Raw genomic sequence first — 25123 nt, 5'->3', positions numbered from 1 at the left:
GACATCCAGCTCAGCCTGTTTGGGGAGGGCTGGAGATTCACTTCTGAGATAAACCAACAGTTTTTGTGCACTGCAGAGAAGGGTTTGCCGGGCTGCACTTTTAAAGCTGAAATTGCGCAAGTAGGGGAGATGTTCAGAGTGGTAAAATTGTTCCCTGTCCTAGGAAACATTTTATCCTTTGTTTGATTAAAGGTTACTTGAATCCTGGCTGTGTTGGCGTGGTCTCAATGCGGAATGTGTGGGGAGCTCAGAAGCAGCTCTGCTCCTCCTCTGTGAAGTGAAATGTCACTTCAGGGGAGCTTCCTGGGGCAGGAGCACATCTGGCCAGCTGTGCACGTCCTCAGCCAAACCACAGGCAGAGCAGGGCTGTCACGCTCAAACTGAGAAGCCAAGTGAAGGGCAAGCAAGCCTTGTCCTGGCTGGTTGCTGTGGATGTCCGGGTATCAGAATGAGCCTCAGGCACAGGGAGCAGGGGCTGCTCCTGCTCCTTGTGTTAGCTGGAGACCACGGCAGTGACAGGAGAGCTGCCAGAGGAGACTGTCCCAAGAGAAGGGATAATCTGGAGGGATTTCCTTCCTGGAGGTTGGTCTGCGTTTGTGTCCACTCAGGGTTGTGTGAGGAGCCTTAGTATAAAAATGACATTTATATCTGGAGCTGTACTTGGCTTTGGTATGGCCAGAAGAGAAGGAAATGTAAGATTTGGAAATGTGGCTGGTGCTGACCCACCTGGTACAAAGTGCTGACTCCTCCCTGCCGGAGCCCGGGGTTTCATTACCCTGCTCAGACCCTGGGTGTGATGGGCTGAGAGTTGCTGGGATTGAGTTACCTGAGTGCTTTAAGGTGAGACCTGAGAGGAAACTGGGTGCTGTGGCAGAGCTGGAGCTTCTCGTGCTCTCTGCTGGCAGCTGTAGTTTGTGGTGCTAGTGAGCCCAAAGCTGGGATTTAATCCAAAGTCAGAATTGCCTTTTGTGGCTGATTTTCAGCTCCCACTGACTCTGAATTCAAGGGCAGACTCTACCCTGAGCAAATTCTGCCCTCTGAAGTTACTGCTTATATGTGGTTTTACCTCCTGCCTCATCAGCATGACAAAGGGTGCTGCCTGGAGCTGCCTGGAGGGATTTGTACAAGAAGCTTTTAACAATGGACGTCTCCAAATTGGACAGAAAACTACACGGTTTTCCCTCAGCATTTCCCGGTGTAATAATGGGGAGCCTGGCAGGCGTGAATAGGCAGAAGTAATAAATGTTGCTGTTGGGGCAAAAAGGAAAGCAGGTAAAATCTGTTCGAGCTGTGGCATGGCTTGGAGTCACTGCCTGGGAGAACAGATTTAGGGAGGATGGGACCAGAATGAGGGTATTGGGGCCAAAATGAGGATGTTGGACAAAGGGAGTGGCTCTGGGGTTTGTGGAGCCCTGCAGGGTTCTGGTGGTGGTGGGTGGGTGATCCAAAAAGAGCAGCTGTGAGCAGGAGGAGTCTGTGCTGCTCCCTGGTTTTGTTCTCATCCCGAGCAGCATCTTGGGCTCGTGCCTGGTCCGAGCACACCTGGGCATGCTGTCCTGTCTGCTCTCCTGGCTCATCCATCTCTCCTGTTCCTGCCCTCTCATCCTCCCGTTTTAAACCCTGCCAAGGTGGGGACCCAGCTCCCTGCAGGATGTGGAATTCCAGCCTCGGGAATTGCTGAGCTGCACCCTTATTTCATGGTTTTGGAGCTTTCTTTGCACGAGTTCTGCTTTTCCCCCCATTTCAGTAGTAGCTGGATTACTTTGCCAGCTCCTCACTTCCCCCAGGTTCCTCCAGGCAGGAGGTGAAGAATGAATACTCTTTAATGTGAAGGCACTTATTAATGCTTAATCTCTCAAATATGTCACTGCTTTTGTGTCTAATAACAGGGCTTATTGTCACGGCTGTCTGAGGCCATGCTCAGCTCCAGAGCAGGTTGCATTAGCCACTGCTGCTTGTGTTCACAGAGGAGTTTTGGACTCCCTGGGCTTGTTTGCTCTCTCAGCATCCAGGAGCCTTCTGGTGCTTAAGTTCTTAAAGGGAAAAATCCCGCTGTGGGGTTGTGGTGTGTGTGTCCAGGTGAGCAGCACCTCCCCAGTACCCGGGGAGGGGGGGACACCAGGCTTGGGAGGGAGCTGGGTGGGGGTAAAGTGACTTTTTGAGTAAGGGTTGCTTGGCACTGGAGTGCTGCAGTCAGGAAAAAAGCCGTGGATGCTTCTCATCAGGAAAAAGGGGCACTTGTGTGAGGTGGGTGAAGCTTTGGGCTCGGTGGGGAGGGCAGGAGGCTCCTGCCTGCCTCGATAAGGGATGACAAAGCCATGGCTTTAGGTGTGGCCAGAGCCTCTCCAAAGAGGCTGGCTCCATTCATCCACGATAAAAACAAGCAGTGCTGACACGCCAGCAAGCCCTGCGTCTTCCAGCCTTTGTTTTAGTGATTGAGAGAGAGCCCGTGACCCCTCGGAACGTGAATGGTAACCCGAGAGCAGGAGTGGGATTATTTTGAGGCAGAAGTGAGGCTGGGAGGCAGGCGGTGCCTTTGTACATGGCATACATGTGACAGCAGAGCTGCTTTTAGAGCTGAAAGAGGATAAAATCCCCGAGGAGGCCGATTGCACCTCGTTTATTTTTAACAAATGTACTGGGGGAGATTGAGCTGGAATTCCGAGACTTGGGGCAGGCTTAAATTCGGACAATTTCCCTCATCCCTGTGAGAAGAGAGATTAGCACCAACTGGGCTAATTCCTGGGGAAGATGAAATGCATGTGGATTATGGGTTTTCTTTTTTTTTAACTTTCTCCTCCTTTAGCCTTTGGGTTAGGAGGGGAAATAATGGTTTTACAACTCTTAGGCTGAATTTATGGTCCGTGTTCCCATGTGGGTTGTCACTTAGTCACACTGCCTGCATCTGCTTGTGCTGTGAATCTGCTCATCGGCCCCATAAAACTAAAATCAAGACAACACAGATTGCTGCTTGATTGTCATCCCAAGTGGCCCAAACTGGGCAAAGACCAGCTGGGGAGAGACATCCAAGAGCTCAGTCGGGATGGTTTGGTATAAAGGTTTTTATTTGCTGTTCATCCTTACTGTAAAATCCTCGTTTGTCTTGTGCCTCAGCACGAACTGTGCTCCCTTGTTAGGAGAAATAAAGGTACAAATGCAGCTTCTGTCGGGGTTTTGTGTTAGAAGGAAGAGCTCTGGCTCTCAGATTCTGTGACCTCGTGCAGGGTGTGGGGGACACAGCCATCTCCCATCACAAATCCCTTGCTGTTCGTGTCGTGGTGTGTAAAACACGAGCAGGAACAGGCACCGGTGCCTGGTTGATCCTTGTGGGATCAGCAGCTCCTGGGCTGGAGCTCCCAGGTGCTCGGGGGGTGTGAAGCTGCTGGGGTGCCCACCTGCCTCCCCTGGGCTGGCATGTCCCTGTCCCTCCCCTCCCTGCCAGGAATTGGAGTTTTCTCTCATCCCCTACACTCAGCTCTCCTGCTGATGTTTGTTTGTTTGTTTGTTTTCCCTCTTGAGCTTTTCCAGATTAGGCTTTTTTTCCCCCCCCTGCATTTATCTTCTTACTGACCTGATACAGATTTAATAAAAAAAAAATGGAGCTTTTCCTTTTAGTGAATACAGTTGTGAACATTTTAGGGAGCAGTGTTTTTCTGCTGTTATGCAACAACATAAAAGCAAAGCAGAACCACTTGATGAATGTCCTATTGTCTGTTGTCTTTTGGCATTAAAGAATGAAAGATGATGTTCGGGAAACACACTGTGACTTTTGACCTCATCTGAAGAGCCTCTGAGTCACGAAAAACAAAAATAATTCAGCAGAGCCAGACAGAAGCTGAAGCAGGCATGGCAGAGCCAGCTCTGGTTTCTTGGTGGCGTTTGGGGTGAGGACAGGTCCTGCTGGAGCCCCGAAAGCTGCTGAGGTCTGACCTGTTTGTTGCTTTCTAGGCTAAGGAACCAGTGTGTCGAGCATGCCCGACCCTTTCTCTGTATTTATAGAGTGTCCTGGTGAGCTCCTGCTGCATTCCAGCGCTGCCAGTCACCCTCCAGAGCTGGGCACGGGGGCCAGGCACTGCCTGGTGCCCAGTTTGGGGTGTCAAGTGGCTGCAAGTGATGGCTTGGTGAAATGAGCACGGTGGATGGGGAGAGCTGGGCTTTTTCAGGCTGGGAGCTTCTGTTCCTGCGCTGCTCTGGACACCCTGTCCTGTCCCTCTGGAGAACTGTCGCTGCCACGGCACCCTGGGATCCACTTCTGCAGTGTGAAAAACGCCAGTCACTTGTTTTTAAAATGTTTAAAGTTTAAAGTAATGAGATGTTTATAAAAATAATAATAAAAATTAGGACAATTAGGATTCAGGACAATACGAGACAATAAAAACAAAGAGTTACAGACAGTCTGGGTACCTTTTTCTGGGCAAAATAAGCCTGAAAAAGGACACAAGTTAACAGAGGATTAACCCTTAAAAGCCACAGCCTGTTGGATATTCATACATCTCATACATGATGCATAAATTCTATTCAAACATAGGATTCTGTCTGGTCAGTGTCAACTTCTTCCTCTGAATCCTGATGGCATCTTCAGGGCTGAGCGAGGTGGGAAGAAGTTAATTTCTTCAAATAAGAGAGCAATAAATTCTTTTTCTCTGAAAGATTTGGTGTCCTGTGGCTGCTATCTCCATGAGTCCTCTCCTTAAAAAAAAATATCTTACATAGCATAGTTTCTATTATAACATTATGTTATAACCTAAAACTATATTTAACACACTACTTAGGGAAATTAATACAGCATAACTTTGTAACATAACATAATATTAATTTTAGTATTTGCAGTCAGCCTTGGATCCTGCAGGAGGAGAGCAGGGATCCCTGGGGAGCCTCACCTGCCTTGGCTTCTCCCCTGGGCCAGGCTTTCTGTCGCTGCCAGAGCCATGCCAGCCATGGTGGCGTGACAGTAGCTGCAGCAGATGGTGCCGTTGTCATCATTTTATTTTCTATCCATGTGCTGAAACAGCTCAAAATAACTTCAGAAATGATGGCCCCATCTGAAGAATGTTTCCCCTGAAAATCTCCTGCAACGTTAGTGGCCACAAGGCTCTCCTGGTTCTGTCTGCTCTGCTCTGGCTGGGGTTGCTCACTAGACTGGGGCTGTGGCATGAAGAATCTTTCATATTTAATATCTTCATTACTGTGGCAGCATTGAATATTCACAGAACTTCTGTCAGGGCGCAGCAAATGTTGTCAGCACTGTGAAATCAAAGAAAGAGGAGCAGCTGAGATCAAAGTAAGCAGTAAACACATACCTTGTGTCTCACAATGTCTTTTTTGAGCCTGAGGCAAAACGTGGGGGGGCTCAGGTGAAGCTGGGTGGTGGCTGGTGCTGGCACAGCGCTGGCCTGGCAGATGTTGGAGTCAAGTACAGACCATTTAACTTCACCTCTGCACCCTGCAGGTGGCCCAGGGCTTGTGTTTGACCCCCTCAGGCTGCAGGGATGTCCCCAGCCCTGGCTCTGTGCACCCCTGGGTGCTGCTGTGCTGGACAGCCGGGTGGGCAGAGCTGTGCTGCCCCTGCTGGGCTGTGCTGCCCAGATCTGCTGTGAAATGGAGCTGCTGTGAGGAGGGAGAGCAGAGGCAAGGGGTCTGTTCACAGCCTGCCTCAGACACCCAGGATGGATGGATGGATGGATGGATGATGGATGGAGGATGGATGGATGGATGGATGGAGGGAGGATGGATGGATGGATGGATGGAGGGAGGATGGATGGATGGATGGATGGAGGGAGGATGGATGGATGGATGGATGGAGGGAGGATGGATGGATGGATGGATGGAGGGAGGATGGATGGATGGATGGATGGAGGGAGGATGGATGGATGGATGGATGGAGGGAGGATGGATGGATGGATGGATGGAGGGAGGATGGATGGATGGATGGATGGAGGGAGGATGGATGGATGGATGGATGGAGGGAGGATGGATGGATGGATGGATGGAGGGAGGATGGATGGATGGATGGATGGAGGGAGGATGGATGGATGGATGGATGGAGGGAGGATGGATGGATGGATGGATGGAGGGAGGATGGATGGATGGATGGATGGAGGGAGGATGGATGGATGGATGGATGGAGGGAGGATGGATGGATGGATGGATGGAGGGAGGATGGATGGATGGATGGATGGAGGGAGGATGGATGGATGGATGGATGGAGGGAGGATGGATGGATGGATGGATGGAGGGAGGATGGATGGATGGATGGATGGAGGGAGGATGGATGGATGGATGGATGGAGGGAGGATGGATGGATGGATGGATGGAGGGAGGATGGATGGATGGATGGATGGAGGGAGGATGGATGGATGGATGGATGGAGGGAGGATGGATGGATGGATGGATGGAGGGAGGATGGATGGATGGATGGATGGAGGGAGGATGGATGGATGGATGGATGGAGGGAGGATGGATGGATGGATGGATGGAGGGAGGATGGATGGATGGATGGATGGAGGGAGGATGGATGGATGGATGGATGGAGGGAGGATGGATGGATGGATGGATGGAGGGAGGATGGATGGATGGATGGATGGAGGGAGGATGGATGGATGGATGGATGGAGGGAGGATGGATGGATGGATGGATGGAGGGAGGATGGATGGATGGATGGATGGAGGGAGGATGGATGGATGGATGGATGGAGGGAGGATGGATGGATGGATGGATGGAGGGAGGATGGATGGATGGATGGATGGAGGGAGGATGGATGGATGGATGGATGGAGGGAGGATGGATGGATGGATGGATGGAGGGAGGATGGATGGATGGATGGATGGAGGGAGGATGGATGGATGGATGGATGGAGGGAGGATGGATGGATGGATGGATGGAGGGAGGATGGATGGATGGATGGATGGAGGGAGGATGGATGGATGGATGGATGGAGGGAGGATGGATGGATGGATGGATGGAGGGAGGATGGATGGATGGATGGATGGAGGGAGGATGGATGGATGGATGGATGGAGGGAGGATGGATGGATGGATGGATGGAGGGAGGATGGATGGATGGATGGATGGAGGGAGGATGGATGGATGGATGGATGGAGGGAGGATGGATGGATGGATGGATGGAGGGAGGATGGATGGATGGATGGATGGAGGGAGGATGGATGGATGGATGGATGGAGGGAGGATGGATGGATGGATGGATGGAGGGAGGATGGATGGATGGATGGATGGAGGGAGGATGGATGGATGGATGGATGGAGGGAGGATGGATGGATGGATGGATGGAGGGAGGATGGATGGATGGATGGATGGAGGGAGGATGGATGGATGGATGGATGGAGGGAGGATGGATGGATGGATGGATGGAGGGAGGATGGATGGATGGATGGATGGAGGGAGGATGGATGGATGGATGGATGGAGGGAGGATGGATGGATGGATGGATGGATGGTGGATGGAGGAAGGATGGATGATGGATGGATGGATGGAACCCATGGATGGATGGATCACCCTGCGAGGTGCAGCCAGCTCTGCCTGGGGCTCAGCTCTGCCTGGCTGGGGATTCTCACCCTCCTGGTGCTGTGAGGCTGGCTGACAGAGTGACTTTTGGGGTATTTCTCAGCTCTTTGATTGGCTGAATTACCTTGCAGGGAGCTCAGGAGGGATGTAGCAGTGCTCAGTGCCCTCCCAGGCTCCTGTCCCCAGGCTGCTCTGCCAGCAGCTCTGTCCTCTGCAGCTCATCCCAAGCACATCCCTTACCATTCCACAGGAGCCACACGGGGGAGCGTGGCAGCTGTCAGCCAGTGGGGATGGATGCCTGCTTTTCTTCCTTCAGGCAGTGCCATCTCTCCAAAAGCCATTTCTGCCTCCTCAGGTAAAGCAGCCACTTGATGGGGCAGCACAGCCGTTGTGCCATCGATTGCCCCAATTCATTCACGCTCCAGGGGCATTTTTTGGGAACTTCTTTTCCCTCTTTTCCCTCTCCCCATCCTTTTTGGTGGCAGTGGGCAGGCTGGGGGAGCAGTCTGTGGCTCTGTCCTGGACTCTGCTGTGCCTGGTGTTGCAGCCACACCTGGGCACAAGCCCAGCCTTGCAAAGGCAGTGCTGGGGGAATATCAGCCTTCCAGCATTTTCTGCTGGGTGAATAATGACTGCTGCAAGGCTGAGAGCTGTCGAGCCTGCCTTAAACCTGCAGCAGCAGGGGGGATGCTGTGATGTGCAGCAGGTTGGGCTCAGCCTGGGATGGGAAGAGTCAAAGAGAATTAGCTGGTAAATAAGATCTGCCTTCTCTTTGATCCGCTCTGCGTGTTCAACTGCTTAAAGGCTTCCCAAGCAAGCAGGATTTTGGGGAGGAAGAATTTATCCCCCCCATCGACCATCAGTGGGATGCACGACTGCGAGATGCTGTAGCAGGGGGTGGGAAGAAATCCTAAGGCAGCCTGGCAAATCCCTGCCAAAGAGGCTTCTCTCCCCTCTCTGCAAAGAGCCTGCTGAGCACACAGGGCAGCCTTTAAAACTGCTGCTGCTTCCTTTGCTGCTGCCACGTAAGCCCTTCTGATCAGAGCCCTAATCTACCTAAAGTTGGTGGGCTTAGGGGCAGCCTGATTTTTGCATCGTGTTGTGGAAATGAGCTGGGTGATGTGGGGGGTCAGCACCCTGAAATGCCCTCTGAGAGCTCAGGGGGAGCCTGGGCTCTGCGCTGGTCTTGGGAAAGGTTGGACAGGTCAACCAGGCCAGAAATAAGAAGGAAATTAAGAAAGGGTGGAAGATCAAGGAAGGAAGATCCATTTAGTGCCAGGAGGTGCTGCAGGTGGAAATGGAGATGCTCAGGTTTTGAGGGAGGTGGAGCAGGTCCCAGTTGTTTTATTTGGGCAGAGAGAAGACGTGCAGACAAACCCATTCCCCCTCTCCTGCAGCTCAGGCTGGGGTTTTGTGCTGGATAATCTGGTCTCTAATTGCTACCCTGCTCTGAGGCAGCTGCTGAACTGGGCCTAAGCTGATTTGGGATGGCAAATTCTGTTAGTTTAATTCTCAGCAACCCTGAGGAACTTACCAGCATGTGGGTGAGTGTTCCTTGGCTTTTCTTTGGCCATGAGCCTGCTCTGGAGACCCCCGTGGTGACCCCTGGCAGAGCTCTTGGCTCTGAGCAGCTTTGATTTGTGTTGGTCTCAGAGGGACTTGGGGGAATGGAGTGACAGGAAAAGAAAATGGATGTCCCTGCTGCTGTGACGAGACTCCTGTACCCCAAAAGCTGTTCTGCTGTGAGCCCAGACCCATCTCGTGTCTCTTAGAAAAGTGTCCAGTCCCTGGAGAAAAGGACAAAATTTTCAGACCTTCATGGAGTTACTTAAACTATAATAAATATGGAAAAAATATAAAAATAAAAAAGAAAAAATGCATTTTGGAGACAATTTCTTCTGCAACTCTGTCCTGTTGCTCCAAGAGGGCATCTATCTCTCTTTGAACCTAAAAGTTTTCTGTCCTCTTGACTAGATATCCTGAAATTCCATGTAATTTCTCAGCTCGCTGCATATTAGTGCCTGCAATTAATGAGATCATCGTCCATATTCCTTCCTCTGTCAGCTTCTGGGAAAAACAGTGCTTGGAGAAGTACACAAAGGAGATGAAAAGGAAGTTGCTTATGAATTATGAACAGCCTTTCAGGCTGGTGTTGTTTCACGGTGCTGTCACTCTGTTTTAATTATGTAATTCAGATGGAATGATGCTTTTTTTAAAGCCCTGTTAGTGTTTGATCACCTTTCAGAGGTAGCACTTGGCTCGTGTTTGTTGAATTTTCATTTTTAACAACAAGAGCGAGTGCTTTGTGCCCTTTCTGATTAAATAACGGGGAAGGAAGATGCTGAGCAGAGACAATAGCCGAGAGGCTTGGCCACGTCTGGGAGTTACCTGGGTGATCACTTGGGTATTTTGTGGGTATTTTGTGGATATTTTGTTGATATTTTGTGGGTATTTTATGTATTTTTTGGGTATTTTTTGGGTATTTTGTGGGTATTTTGTGGATATTTTGTGGGCATTTTATGTATTTTGTGGGTATTTTTGGGTATTTTGTGGGTATTTTGTATTTTGTGGATATTTTGTAGGTACTTGTGGGTATTTTGTGGGTATTTTGTATTTTGTGGATATTTTGTAGATATTTGTGGGTATTTTATGGGTATTTTGTGGGTATTTTATGTATTTTGTGGGTATTTTGGGTATTTTGTATTTTGTGGATATTTGTGGGTATTTTGTGGGTATTTTGTGTATTTATGGGTATTTTGGGTATTTTGTGGGAATTTTGGGTATTTTGTGGGTATTTCTTGAGTATTTTGTGGGTATTTTGGGTATTTTGTGGATATTTGTGGATGTTTGTGGGTATTTTGGGTATTTTGTGGGTATTTTGTGGGTATTTTGTGTATTTGTGGGTATTTTGTGTATTTATGGGTATTTAGGGTATTTTGTGGGTATTTTGGGTATTTTGTGGGTATTTTGTGGGTATTTTGTGTATTTGTGGGTATTTTGTGTATTTTGCGGGTATTTTGTGGGTATTTTTTGTGTATTTTGTGGCTGGCACGAGGGGTGCAGCTGCCTGGCGTGTCACTGGTGATCCCCAGAGCGTGCAAATCCACCCAGCACCTGCCCGGGCACTGCACCTTCCTGCTGCTGCAGGGTTCCTTTCCTTTTCCTGCGTTTTCTCGCCCCTGTGCCCCAGGGCCCCTGCACCCCCCGCAGGCAGTGCTGCCAAGGCCGGGTTTATTTTGGGCTGGGCTGTGTAAGCCGAGCCTCTGGCCCAGCCTTGTGATGCTGGGATTGTCCCTGCTCTGCTTGGGGACAGTCCCGGGCCGTGTCCCCCGGGCTGTGCCCGCTCTTGCCCTGGCACAGGGGGGCTCTGGGGGGCTCTGCCCCTCTCCTTTGTGCCAGGGCTGGTGGTGCCTGGCACAGATCACCCCGCTGGAGCTGCCCTGTCCCCCTGCCCTCGGCGGGGCACGTGGGTCTCACCTTTTCTGCAGCCTTGGGTTTGTGTCCCTTCCACTGCAGAGGAACTTGCTGGGCTGCCAGCCTCGGTGTGGTCACTGAGCCTCGCCAGGCAGAGGCTGCTGGAGGCTTTTTTGGGGTTTTTTTGGCTTCCCCAGGGCGGTGTCCTGGCTGTGCCCAGTCCTTCTGCCACTTTGGTGGCCGGGGGCAAAGAGCAGCTTTGGGCTGGCCTCATTTCCCAGCGCCCGTGGGAAACTGGGAATACTGGGAAGTGTTTCCAAGGGCCTGCAGTGACAGGACAAGGGAGTGGATTCAAACTGAGAGAGAGGAGGTTTGGGATACTGGGAAGTGTTTCCAAGGGCCTGCAGTGACAGGATTCAAACTGAGAGAGAGGAGGTTTGGAGTAGATATTAGGAGGGTGTTCACCCCTGTCAGGGTGCCAAAGCTGCTGTGGCTGCCCCTGGATCCCTGGCAGTGCCCAGGGCCAGGCTGGGCAGGGCTGGGAGCACCTGGGACAGTGGAAGTGTCCCTGCCATGGCAGGGTGGCACTGGGTGGGCTTTGAGGCAGGCTTCAGGTGTGGAAAATGTGAGGCTTGGAGGAGCTGTTAATTATAGGATAGGCTGTTGCTTTTTAGATAGTGTCCCTGGCTAAGGAGAATAGCTCTGCTGGGGATGGATAAGGTTCTTTGGAGGGTTTGTGCTTTATCTGCCATGCAGAGGGTGCTGTTCAAGTTTATCTCTCTGCAGCTTTCTTTGCTCTAATTATGCATCACTGAGCCATTGCTTCGAGGCGGGGCTGCTTTTGCATTTTTAAGAATATTTTAGAATATTTCTTTTCCCTTGACGTTATGTTTTTCTCTGAGAGGGGTTTCCCCTTCCCCCACTCAAAAGGAAAAACAAAGAGGATTCGAATTGTGGACTCCTTTCAGAATTTTCAGTCCATCTTTGAGAATATGTCATTTTAATAAGGTTCCAGTTCTCTTTGGTCATGTGAATTGATTACCTGAGTGAAAACCCAGGGCCAGGCTGAGGCTCTCCCTCCCTCCTGTGCCAGCTGGAGGTGGTTTTGTTCCCCACGGAGGAGCAGGGGACCCTCAGGAGCAGCAGGAGGACGCTGTGCTCCATCTGCTGGGAGATGTTTCTGCTCTCCAGAGCCAAACCCCTGTGTCTGAGGGAAGGGGCACTGGGGCATTCCCTGGCTTTGGGGTGCCCCAGGGCCCCCTGAGTGCTTCAGGGATGGACCTCGGTGTTCTCAGTGCTTTTTCCCTGTAAAAGGAAGGCAGCTCTGCCTCTCTTGGCTCTGAAAAATTAATGCTGCATCCTCCCGAGCTGCATCGTGCCATGCCATGGTGGGGGTGGGAGTGGGGGCTGCCCTGCCTGGCCCTCAGCAGTGTTATTGTGATATTTTATGAAAAATCTTTTGGTAGGGTTTCTCCTTCCTGAGAGCCGAGGGCCTCAGGAAAGAAATGCAAATAATAATTATTTGTTGCTGTGGAATGCAACAGGTGTATTTTTTATTAGTCTGTGTGGGTTGTTTTCACTTGATGACCAATCACAGCCACCAGTACCGAGGCTGTGAGCAGTCACAGGATTTTGTTATGCATTCTATTCTCTTCTATTCTATTCTATTCTATTCTATTCTATTCTATTCTATTCTATTCTATTCTATTCTATTCTTATTCTTTGTAGCCTTCTGATCATTCTTTTCTCTCTATTCTTTTAGTATAGTTTTTATGTAGTATTTTAATATAATATATAAGAATTAATTATTATTGATAATATATTATTATTGATATCGACATTATATTGATATTGTATTATTATTTTATATTATATTGATAATATATTATTATAAATTGATATAGACATATCGATATGATATTGTTATTTTATATTATCTTGATAATATATTATTATTAATTATCATTAATATAATATATAATTTATTATAATAAGATAATAAATCAGCCTTCTGAGATGGAGTCAAGCCTCATGTCTCCACACACGGAGTGCTCACCTGAACAGAGCAGCACAGGCAGGAGCAGCATCCCCAGCTGCTCTGCCCAGCCCTGGCCCTCCCTTTGTGCTGGAGAGCCCTGGCACTGCCTGGCCAGTCCAGCAGGTGACCCCCAGCCCTGCCCACAGCAGCCCCCTGCCTCTGCTCAATCACAGCACCAGCAGAAATTAAATACTTAATTTTTCTTATTTTATACCTCCATTTTTATGGGTGATTTCATTCCCCAGTGCAAGTTCTTCCTTGGTTCTCCAGTCCTGTCCAATGGCTTTGTAGCTGTCTAAGGCAGTAATTAAATTGCAGAGTCATCTTGCTAAGGCTTAAAAAAAGCTGGGTGAGAGATCTGGTTGCTGGCCCTGGAGTTTCTCTTGTGTGGTTCCATAGATGCAGTTAATTTACTGCCAGCACACAAAACCACAAGTTTCCTCCTTGCTGCTGGTAACCTGAGCTCCACTGCTGGATCCACTGTCCCTGATGGTCACGGCAAGCATGTGATCACACTGATAGCTGATTATTAATCACTGCCAATGGCTGTAATTAAGCAGCTCTTAGGAAGGCAGCTAAAAGCACTGTCTGTCCGTCCAGCACAGAGCAGAGCCCTGTGCCTTGGGGCAGATAATGGTTGTTGGAGGCTTCATTTCCTTTTGCAGATCAATGCAGTTCAGAAAAAGGGCTGGGAGGTTTTCCTGCCTCCACCCAGAGCTGCTGCTTTGCTCTGTGCAGTGTGGGGTGCTCTGAGCTCTGCAGGAAGGGTTTGGGGTTAAAGCAGGGACTGTGTGTCCCCTCACAGCCACAGCTGAGCGAGACCCTCTCCTCTAAGAGCCCCAAATCCATCTCTGGGTACTCCTGCTGTCCCCCCATGTGTCACTTTTGGATGGTTTTTAAGATGCTGAGTGTCTTGTAGCTGTGTATCCCTGCTGGGTGAATCCCCAGGGATGGAAGGATCCCTTCCCACAGCAGCATCACACCTCACCAGCAAATTCACCTCTTAAACTGGGAGCCAGGAGTCAGTCAGCACTCAGCCTGCTGCTCTCAGGGACCTCCTGGGGCAAAGCTGTGCCAGGGCAGTGTCCTGGCTGCACTAGGGTGGGCATTTTGCTTGGCACATCCTAAATACCCATGGAACTTGAATGCAGCTGGCAGGAGTTGCCTCTGTGTTTGTTGTGGGGATGCAGTGCCTGTCACATGCTTTTGTTTGTGCAGGAATGGCCAGGCCTTCCCTTTGCTCCTGTCGTGCCAGGTTTTGCCTAATGGGTGTTAGTTTTTACTCTCCTTTTCAGGTACCTTTGCTGAGAGGTGGCAGAGCAGCCTCAGGACACCACCATGATGGAGGATCACGCGCCTGGCCAGGAAAAACACTTCTCATCAGGTGAGCACGTCCAGGAGGTGGTGAAGGACCTGCCTGGGCCCGTGCTGAGCTAAGGAGGGAGAGGAAGAAGGGCATGGTGCTGCAGAGGGCCTGGAAGGACGCTGTGGGTCAGCTGGCTGCTGCCAGGGCACCACGGGCAGCCCTCAGGATGCTCCAACATGCACAGTCATAGCAAAATGCTGCTTGTGGGTCTCAGTGTCCACTGAGCAGAACAACCCCTGCTATCCAGGCTAGGGATGATCCCACTGCTGCAGCTTTGCAAGTGTGTTTGTGTTCACTCCTCAGTTTGCTAAGGAAACACAGCACTGTTTTAATTTGGGGTCACAGCTCGAGGATGCTGCTTGCTGCCTGCTTTCCTCACCTGCACAGGGACCTGGGGACAGCTGAACAGAGAGCTCTGGGAGTGGGGGCCATGCTAGAGTCTTCCTCACCATATTTCAGACCTGCATTTCTTCAGAAGCTTTTCCTTTCTCATTCCACCGTGCTCCACAGCTGAGCTTGGAAACCCGCACTGCCAGCAAACCTGGTGGGACTCACTCCTGGCTATGCTCCATGCAAACATCATCTTAATTTCCTTTTCTTGAGGTGCTTTGACACCTCTTTGACCAGATAAATGGATGGCCTCTGTCCTGGAGAGAATCCACAGCCTCCATCCATGCTGGCTCTGCTGCGGTCCGGCAGCTCCTCTCAGCTTGCTTCATACATCACAGGTCCCAGGGATTTCCCTTCTTCTTTTCCAAATCACTTTTTCCAGCTCTCATTATTTGATTTGCCCGCACCCTTGCTGAGGGGGGAGACTTGTGCCTCTTGCCCTGCTCTTCCAGAAGACTTTTGCCACCTTTTCTTGGCACAGAACGTGGTCCTGCACCAGCCCTGTCACACACTTGGGCTGGTTTGCAGTCCTGGGAGTGCTCAGCCTGCTCTGGGAGGGAGAGGACAACAGTGGCTCAGAAGCTGCACATCTTTCCTCCTTACGTTGCTGAGATCTCCTTGCCTGCTTGTGCCATGCTTTGCTGTTTCTGCCTGTCCAGTTCACTGGGCTTTTCTTTTGCTGGTGGGTTTCTGTTCATTCCTTTTGGTGGTCACCCCGGTGCTTTTGGTTGGCATTTTCACGCTTTGCTTGCTTTTAGCTCAGGCGGTTTTTACTCTCCAGCTGCAGCTTCTTGCAGCTGTGGATCTGGGCAATCAGAGTTGGTAAGCCCCAGCTCATAGCCAAGGACTTGTTGTAAGTATTTGAATGTTTTCCAGGCTATCCCCTTCAGATTCCAGTCGATGATGGATCGGATGAGCCTGTTTCTGAAACATCTGACGCTAAGAGCACCCCAACTACGGAAGGTGGGAGCTCTTTGACTTTCTGCTTTGGAACCATGATGGATGGGGTCGTGGTAAACCTCATCCCCATGCCGTGTCCTGGTGGCTTTGCCTGGAAGCATCAGGCAGGACCTGAGAAAAGCAGCGGGTAGAAAAGGGATTCTGCCAGTGCCAAGCACTGAAACAAACTCACAGCAGTGACATTTCTGGTGGGCTTCTCAGGAGGAGAAACCCCTTTGTTAGTCTCATCACCAGTGGTGTTTGCTGTGCTGCAGAAGGAGATCATGAGCTTTAAAGGTGCAGAGTGGGCTGCAGAGCAAGAAAGGTGAATTGTTCGTTGCAGCTCAGGAAGTTGTGGTTTGTTTCCTGCAGACTTTGCAGGGGCTCTGCAAGGTCCTGGCAGTGCAGCTGGGAGCAGTCCTGGGTTGAGTGACACAGCTTTGTGTCACTGTGCTCCCCAGGTCCTGAATGCCTTGTGGGTAGAAAGACTGATTCCAGAGTGGTCTGGACACTTGTTCACTGTTGTAATTACCTTCACTTTTTGCTGCTTTAATCCCAAGAATCTGCCTTTGGAGACTTGAGGTAGAGGCTTTAGCTTGCAAGATTGTTCTGAAAGGCAGGAAGGCTGGGCAGAGGTGCTGAGCAGTCCCAGCCCTGTCCTGCTGAGCATGGGCTGAGTGATTGGGAAAGTGCCTCAAGAAATCAGGACACAAAACCCATCTGGTGCAGGAGGGGATGTTACCCTGCTCCCCACCTGGAGTGGGACTGCCAGGACGAGCAGCCACCCCTGTGGCAGGTGGAGTGGGTGTCCCTGTGTCCCCAGAGCACAATGCAGCCACACTGGGGTGTTCTGTGCAGGTCCAGGGGAGCTGCTCTGTCCTGCTCCACACCAGCCGTGTCTCCGTGCAGGATTTCTGTGCACCAGGGGCTGCTTGTAGTGGTGGATTTTTGGACAAAAAGGCAAAGCTGTCAGAAGTGTAGGGAGCACGTTGTGGCACGCTGTGTGGCAGGGGCAGCTCGTGGTGTCCCTGTGGCTCTGCCTTGTCATGCTTAGCTGTTCCCCCCACCAGCTCCACTGGCTCGAGGAGGGAGCTGGGTGCTCCTCTGAGCACAAAGTTCTTCAGGCACATCCTGGCCTCCAGAGGGCTTTGCCTCTCAGCAGCTGTGTGAAAGCTGTGTTGTTTTTCAGATGCCACAGCACCTTTAGTGGAGGAAGGAGACCACGAGGATCAGGGTGGTGTGGAACAGCACGGGGAGATCCCAGAAGGAACCACAGGTGAGGGAGACCAAGGTGCAGCTTCATCTCTTGCTGCAGACAGAGCAGAGAGCTGGACTGGTCGGTGCTGTGGGACAACACCACAAAACCTCTCACAGGGACACTGCTCCCAGTGCTGCTTCCTTCTTCTCCAGAAAATTCCTCACTTGGAGCTCTCCTCTTCCTTCCCCATCCTGGGGGGAACTCGCAGCCTTTTCTTCTCTCTTTCTCTGCTCCACATCTGACAATCCTTCTGTCTGGTGTCTCTGTGGTGGCTTTGGCTCCCACCTCCAGGCTCCTACCTGCAGGTCCAGGTTGTTCCCGTGCCAGCAGCCCCTGGGTGCCCGTCCTGCAGCACTTGGGCTCTTTGGAGTGGCAGGTGAAAACCAGGCCACTGCAGCAGTGCTTTTCAGGATAATGCAGAGGGAGTGAAGTGACTAATTCAGCCTGAATGCCCTGTGGGCAGTCCCTGCACCTGGGCCTGGTTTTGCAGGGAAGGATGGGGCCTTCCAGAGGCAGAGCAGGGAGTGACTGTGGCAGTGCTGTGTGTGGGAGAGCAGGATCTGGGAGGGCAGGTCTGTGTGTGAAAAACGAGGACGTGTCCCCTGTGCCAGAGCCAGTGGCTTTCCCTGGAAGCATCAGGCAGGACCTGAGGAAAGCAGCAGGTAGAAGAGGGATTCTGCCAGTGCCAAGCACTGAAACAAACTCACAGCAGTGACATTTCTGTGCTGCATCCAGTCCCTGAGCTGCTGGTGGAGCCCTGGGCTGAAACAAGGGGGCTCTGGTGTAAGATCTGACTGTCCCAGGGAGCCAGTGTATCCTCAACTGCTTGGAAAATAACGGGGAAACAGAAGAAGTCTTAGTTTGGCTGGAGAACTGTGGCATACCAATATAATTGTTTAAGCTAGTTTGAAAGTAGTCAAAGAATAAACTGAAAAAAATGCTGGTGGAGACAAACCATCATCACTGTGAAGAAAACCATGCTTCTCTGATGTACCAGTAGTCCTGAAGCTCAGGATTTCTCTAGATTTGTATCAGGCTTGGAATTACTGGTCTCACACAGCCTTGGCAGGGTTCACAGGCTGGTCACAGACACCAAGAAGAGCTCAGGTAAGAGACATTCATGGGAGTGCTCTGGCCGTGTAAAGGCCAGGTGGGGATAGAAGAGGATACACATCCACAAGTTTCCTTGCTCCTCAACAGCCTGTTTTCTGCCTGGAAGAGCTTGTGCTAACCTGCCATTTAGGATGTGGAAGCTGGGGAAACACTGCTCTGGCCTGCAGAGCGCTGCTGAACAGATCTCCCCAGACCCATCATCGCTGTGGGGAGATTTCCTTTCTGATGCTGCCCTGCTGTGACACAGCAGAGATCCTGCTCATTCTGCTGGGCAGCCTCAGCAGGGAGGCACATTCATTCTCCAGGCACATGCTCAAACTTAACTCTTATTTTGATCATGTTTTTTCCCCTTCTTTCTCCGGGAGCAGCTGAAGAGGCGGGCGTAGGAGCCACTCCCAACCTGGAGGACCACGCTGCAGGAGATGCCACTCAAGGTGGGTGATTTGTCTGTCACTGGGACCAGTCACTGCTGCCCACGTGTGCAGCTGGCTGGTGGTGGCTTGGGAATTTAGTTCTGTGAGGAAATGCTCTGCCCTGCTCAGCAGTTGTGCAGCTCTCCCTGTTCCTGGCAGAGGAGGGCCATACACCTTTGGGATGTTCCAACATGCTCATTTCAGGGAGTTGCAGCTCCTCATACACCAGATTTCCCTCTCAGATGGTCAAAGTCACGGTGCTTGTTTGTCCAGCTGCAAAACCAGGGTGTTCTCCAGGCTGGAAAAGCTGATGGACAGAGCTGGGATGTGCTGGGGCCAGAGGAACTGCTCAGAGTGAGCAGAGGCAGTGCAGGCCCTGTGCTCACACATGAAACCAGCAAATTGTTCAGTTACTGTGATTTTCTAAAGTAAAACAGGACTCAAACCTACTCACTCGGACCCTGACTTCAACATGAAGGGATTTTTCTCCTCATCCCAGTCTTGGGGAGTGTGAGTGAGGAGGGCAGACACAGTGGGCAGTGAGTGTTCTCACAGCATTCATTATCTGTCTGCTTAGATGGGCTGAAAATTATCCAGGGACCATGTGGCTACTTGCAAAGTTTCTCTTGACTCTCCTCAGTTCAGACTTGATGGAAAATTGGTTTTCCCAAAGCCCCCAGTGCTGGGGTTGAGACTCCCTGTGGTGTTTCTGTCCTGCCTGCACTGCACACCACAGCACTAATTCAGTGTGCTGCTTAAAATCTTGGTCAAAAGCCATTTTATGAATGTGCAGTAAACATAACAACTCCCTCCAGCTGAGCAGTGTCTTTCCTCTCCACGGCTCCATTAGTGCATTTAGACATCCATGTCTTTTGCAGAAGTAAATAGGTTTTGCCTTCTCAGCTCAGGGCAGAATTCAGGTTGTTGTTGCTTTCCACACACAGATGAGCACAATTCTGTGCACTCTGCTCCCTGCAATTAGAATAAAACCTGTACTTGCCTGGCCAGTGGATTTTGGACTGTCATCTCTTCTAAACATGAAATAGTGGCTCCTTTATAAAAAAGAAATCAGGATTGTTAGTGGAGGGGGTTAAGTTCTCTCTTCTCTCTGCCCTGGTTTTAGTGTTTCTCATCAGGTTTTTACTAAGCCCTTTCTGCCTTGTCCTGGGATCTTCCAGCTGTCACATACAAGGTCTTTGTGTGGTTGTTTCATTTAACTGTGATATTCTCTTAAAATGGGGAGGACACTGATGAAAGGCCAAGTCGGTCTTGACTTCATCTTTTCTCATTTTAGTCTCGTTTGTTAATCTGCCAAAGCCACAGTTGTGATCTCAGGGCTCTGATTTGGGCTCTTTACCTGGTCAGTGCTCAGAGAGACCAAAGAGTCCTTGAAGCTGAACCAGCTCATAACACTAGAGGCACATTCTTTTTGGGCTGGTTGTCTCCAGAGCAAGGTACCCAGGTGAATTCTCCATTGCTCAGGGCATCTTTCCTTCAGGGAGAGGGTTTTCCTGAAGGGTTTTCCAAGAGAAAAGCTCCAGCTCAGTTGGAAGACCTGGCTTCATGCAGCAGTTGTTGGGTGGAATTGTAAAGATCTGTGTCATGCACAGAGCAGTGACAGAGCAGAATCCCCTCTTTCACACACACCCACCAAAAAAGAAAAGAGAAACAGATAAATCTTGTGTCTGTGGCCTCAGGTTCTGGGGTTCAAATGTCCCTCAGCCCAGGTGAGGCAGAGCAGCAGCCCGGGAGCTCTCAGGGGTGCACAGTCCCAAACTGCTACAGTTCTTCTCCCCAGTCCTTTCCCTGCTCTGGCATGGCATGGGAGTGCCCTTCCCCAGCTCCTGGGCACTGGGAATGATCCAAGGGCAGGGCAGAGGTGGTTTGAGCTCTGAAGCCAGTGCTGTGTGTGCCTGAGGGGAGGGAAGGGCAGCAGGGCTTCTGTGAAGTCAGGAAGGAGGACAGGGCTCTGGCCTTGGGGCAAGGAGAGGTGGGCACTGCCCAGCAAACTGATGGTGCAGTGGTGCTGGTAGGGAAAATGGGAATGTTCCTGGCTTCTGGAAACGTCTACAGCTAAACCAGCTCAAGGAGGGCAGGGTGAACCTGGCCACATCCGAGCCAGGAGCTGTTCCTGATTCCCATGGGGATCAGAGTTCTCTAAAGGCAAAAGCCACTGCAGGAGCCAGCTGTCTGTTCAGTGGGGCGGGGTGGGACTGCTTTTATCTCTGGATTGCCAGTAGAAATGCTGAATCTCTCACTTTACGTGATGTTTGACATGCCTGTGCTAATTTCTTGCCCATGCTTCACACCCCACGACTTCAACTCCAGGCGAGCCGAGCTCTCCGAAGCTCCAGCCTGGCCCTCAGGAGGCAGGAAAAAGTTCCAGCCAGCCCCCAGAGCAGGGGCTGGGGCCTCAGCAGCCACCTCTGTCCCGTGAAAGCAAGGCTCCAGCAGCAGCTGCCACCAGGATCGAGGTCACCATCCCAATCCCCCTGGAGATGTACCAAGGCTCCGGAGGCAGCAGCGAGCCGTGGCACCAGGCAGGCACAGAAGGCAGCAGTGCAGAGCCACAGCTGGGCCTGGCAGCAGCAGGAGGCACGGCTGACCACAAAGATGGACCATCATCTCCCCTGTGTGCCAGAGCCACGGTCAAAGAAGGTTCCAGGGATGAGGAGCGGGGTGTTGATGAAAGCCCTGGGCAGGGCTTGCCTTCCCTCGTGGATCAGCGTGCTGCTCTGGGGCCTGAGAAGGGCTCGTGTCCAGCAGCTGCCCAGGAGACTCGTGAAGAATATGATGGAGAAAACAAGTCCAAAGCTGTCCTCAGAGACACCCCAGGAGAGGCGCTGCTGGTGGAAGCTGAGTCACATAAAGCAGGAGAGGACCAAGAGGAGAAGCGAGAGCTGCTGGGCAGAGAAGGAGGCCCAGACACCCCCCCGTCAGAGCCTTCTGCAAGTGTCTCCCAAAAACAGGCTGGGCCTGGGCAGGGAGAAGATTCTGAGCCCGTGCTAGGGACAGCCAAGCCCCCTGCCGAGGCAGAGGATGATGTGAAGGATGAAGGTGCTGCTGTGGGAGAGGCTGTGCTGGCCGCAGGGGCGCGCCGGCCCAGGAGGAAGCCGGGCGGGCCGGCTGCAGACAAGGCCACTCGTGTCCCCCTGCTCAAAGGTGTGTGCTGCCTGATCCACACTGCAGCTTGCTGCCACCTCGGCTCCTCCTGCTGCTTGGAGAGGGCCTGGACCGTGCTGGGACTGATCCAGGGCTCTGCTGCTCCCTCCCTGCCCTTCCCTCTTTTCTCAATCCTGGCCTGGATTGACAGACCCCTGTGCTGCCGTCCTGCGTGCCTTGCATGGTGCTGGCGTGTCCCTAATCATGCTTTTTTTCACCTGTTTTTGTTTTGATTTCCTTGGATCTGCTGGGTGAGCGCCTGAACTCCCAGCTGGCACCTTCCCTGAGAAGATGAGGAGCTCTGGCATGGTGGAGTGGGGCTCACCTGGCGTGTGCAGCTTGTTCCAGCAGGACACTGGTGCCACTGGTTTGCATGCCTGCTCCAAATAACTCTTGGAATTGGCTTTCCTAAAGAGGAGGGAGGAGGAAAAAGGCAAGGATGGCTGGTCTAACCATGGAAAAGCCCCCACGCTGATCCTGTTTCTTGTATTTTCCCCTCAAATATCTGCTACTGACTGCTGCTGGAGGCACAGCCTGCAGCCAGCAGGACCTTTCCCCACTGCCAGGCATGTCCACTGCTCTTCCAAAGCATCCTGCTGCCACCCCAGCTCTGATGGGGTGTCCCTGGGTGTGCCAGCACAGAGCTGGCTCTGGGGGCTCAGCAGGAGCTGCCTGTCTGGAGGCATCTCAACAGTGTGTGGGGCTGGCAGGGCAGCCCTGGGTAAAGCTTTGAGTTCACCACTGAGTGCTCCAGCATCCCTTAGACCTTTCCTTTGTGTTTTCCACCTCTCAGGAGTGTCCCAGGGGCCCAGCTGTGGTGCTGTGAGCTGTGCTAAGGAGCCAGGGCAGCAGGACACGTGTTGTACCTCAGCCCTGGCTCTCCAGGGCACGTCCTGGGGGAAGCTCTGCCTTTTCCCCCAGCTCCACACTCCAAGGGCTGTCCTGGCTGCTCCCATGGGCCTGGGAATGCTGCTGGGCTTGTGCCTTTGCTGTGGGGCTCACACAGAAATTGTTGATGGAGCTTTTTCCACCGGGGCCAAAGCTCATAACATATTTCTGGTTGTTCCCTGTGGGATCAGCAGTGGGGAGCTTCACTCGTGTGCTGCAGGGCACTGGCATGGCTTGCACTGGAGCCTGGAACCCCAGCAGGGTGGGGAGGCACTGCCCAGGGCCAGCCAGCTTCTGATTCTATAGAAAATGAATTTTTTCATGGTATTTCCCTTCAAAGACAGAGATGCTTGGTGGCTGCTTGGCTCCAGCCTTGCTCCATGTGCAGTTCAGCTGAATTTGGGAGGGGTCAGGGCTGGGTTAACAGCACTGTCCATGTCACCAGGAAAGGGCTGATCCCCCAGGACAAGTTTCCTAGCACTGGGGGAATATCAGCAGCTTCTCCTCCCAATTAGTTGAAGATGGGGGGAAAAGGGCTTTGTTATGAGTGCCTTGGAGTACAAACTTTATCTCCTCCCCATTTCTAATCTCCTAATTAGAGTGAGCCAGGTGGAAGGGGCACTGTGCTGGGAGGCAGAGAGCAGCCTGTCAGGAGAGAAGGGAATTAACAGCAGCCAGGGATAAAAGTGCTCTGCAACACCAACTGAAGAAGCCCCTAAATGAGATCACAGTGCTGCTGGGCTGGGGCTGCCTTCAGCCTGGGTCTCTATTTTTATCATTGTCAGAACAAGTGGGTGTTTCAGAGACTCCTGTGCAGGGCTGGAGGGAACTTTCTGTGCTGAGCTGGATGGATCCTGCAGGAGCTGGGTGGAAATCTGGGCGAAATGCTCCCTCACAAACCTCCCTGGTGTGTCTGCTCCCAGTGCTGACTAGCACAGGATCATCTGCTGGCACAGAAGGAATGTGTTTGTGGAGTGGTGGAAGATTTCTGCAAGAAGTGCTGACTCTGTCACATTTCTGAGAGCAGTACTGAGCTGAAGGGAGAGCAGGGGCAGGGAACACCCCAGCAGTGTGTTGTCATCTCTGGGCTGTATGACCAGGCCCCAGAGGTGTAACTGTGTGTTTCCATCTGCCAGGTCGTGTTGACAAGGAAGGGACTGAAGCTGATGAAAAGAAACCCAAGGTAAGCTAAAAAGCAACACCAGGGGTGACACCTGTCCATGTTCCTGGCTCCTCTCCTGCCCTGCTGTTGTACCTCTTCCCATTATGTTCCATTTTTCCATTTGTTTTCAAGAGTGTTTTTATTTTTTTTCCCTCCCCTGGGTTTGGATGGTGCAATCCATGGGTTCTTTGAGGGTGAGGAAATGGTCCAAATCTAAATGAAGCACGTGGCTCATGGGGTTGGGTGGGAGGTTGGAGAAAGCATTTTATCAGCCTAGGACTAAAAATCAACAGCTGACCTTGGGGCAGACTCAAAACTGCACTGGGGAAAGAGCAAAACATGTAATTAAAACATTAAATTAAATAATCTAGGCCTTGCAGATCGTAGAATATCCTGAGTTGGAAGGGATCCACAAGAATCATCAAATCCAGCTCCTGGCTTGCACAGGACACCCCCCAAAAAAGATGCTGGGTTGTGTTGTGGGTGAGGAACAGAGTTTAATAGTGGGTAAATCCCAGCAGCTAAACAATATCTGTCACTCTGGCAGTTTGGAGGAGGTTTAGCTCAGCTGGCCATTCTCCTGGTTAGTGCCTGAGTGGGTTAATGGACAAGCTGAGGGGAAATGCAGTGGGTGAAGAGTTAAAAATAAGGAATAGAATTATTTTCTAACACTGAAATTGGTTATTTCTCTACGCACAGCCCTGGCAGTCCCTACCCCACACCCTGTATTGCACCTTCCAATCCTATTTAATGTCACTGATCCCATTTTGTTTCCCTCCCATGCTGATTTCCTTTTGTTTTTGTTCCCATCTTATTTCATTTCCACGTCCCAGAAACCCTCACCTTGCCCTGCCAAGCCCCCTGGCTCCGTGCCCCCCCTGGGGCACGCAGCCCCCTGCAGCCCTGCCAGTGCCTCCAAAGGAGCCTGTCCTGCCACCCCCCGCCCTGCCAGCTCAGGAGTGCAGGAAAATAAAGCCAAGGTAAGGGGCTGGGCTGGGAGAGAGGCCAGGGCAGAGCTGGAGGCGTTCCTGGCACCCCTGGCCCTGGAGAGGGGAGTGGGCTCCCTGCCCTGGTGAAGCCAGGCTCGGTTCTGGGGGCACAAAGGGCTCCTTGCTGCAGGTGTGCCCCCGTGCCCCCAGCCAGGCCCCTCGTGCCCGTGCTCCTTTGGCAGCTCTGTGTGTGTCTCAGGGTGGGTTTGAGCCGTGCCAGGGCTGCAGGTGCTGCAGCACAGCCCTGGCTCACCCTGCAGGGTGAGCAGAGCCTCAGGGCTTTCACCCTTGGTGGCACTCAGACACAAACACACCCACGGTGAGGGGAGGCACAGGGGGTGCAGGGCACACGGAAGCACAAAATCCTGGCATGGTTTGGGTCGGAAATGAGCTTAAAGCCCATCCAGTGCCACCCCTGCCATGGCAGGGTCACGTCTCACTGTCTCAGGCTGCTCCAAGCCCATCCAGCCT

At 51.8% G+C, this 25123-nt stretch overlaps 1 protein-coding gene across 15 annotated transcripts in view; it reads left to right on the top strand.

The window, feature by feature from the left end:
- MAPT (microtubule associated protein tau) overlaps nt 1–25123 on the top strand; it is a 44866-nt gene that overhangs the window by 5925 nt on the left and 13818 nt on the right. For 4 of the 15 annotated variants that reach the window (XM_039700578.1, XM_039700581.1, XM_039700577.1 and 1 more), the window contains exons 2-8: nt 14268–14356; nt 15605–15691; nt 16857–16943; nt 18407–18472; nt 20780–21613; nt 23638–23684; nt 24497–24643. In XM_039700578.1, the coding sequence (XP_039556512.1) occupies nt 14311–14356; nt 15605–15691; nt 16857–16943; nt 18407–18472; nt 20780–21613; nt 23638–23684; nt 24497–24643 (1314 nt within the window). In that variant the 5' untranslated portion in view covers nt 14268–14310. The remainder of the gene's footprint in view (nt 1–14267; nt 14357–15604; nt 15692–16856; nt 16944–18406; nt 18473–20779; nt 21614–23637; nt 23685–24496; nt 24644–25123) is intronic. The other 11 variants (XM_039700592.1, XM_039700580.1, XM_039700590.1 and 8 more) reach the window with 9 other exon arrangements.

The sequence above is a fragment of the Passer montanus genome, unplaced genomic scaffold, assembly GCF_014805655.1.
Source record: "Passer montanus isolate IOZ18808 unplaced genomic scaffold, ASM1480565v1 scaffold142, whole genome shotgun sequence".
Taxonomy (NCBI): Eukaryota; Metazoa; Chordata; class Aves; order Passeriformes; family Passeridae; genus Passer; species Passer montanus.
The sequence above is the reverse complement of the archived record's forward strand: the minus strand, read 5'-3'. Positions and strand labels throughout refer to the sequence as shown.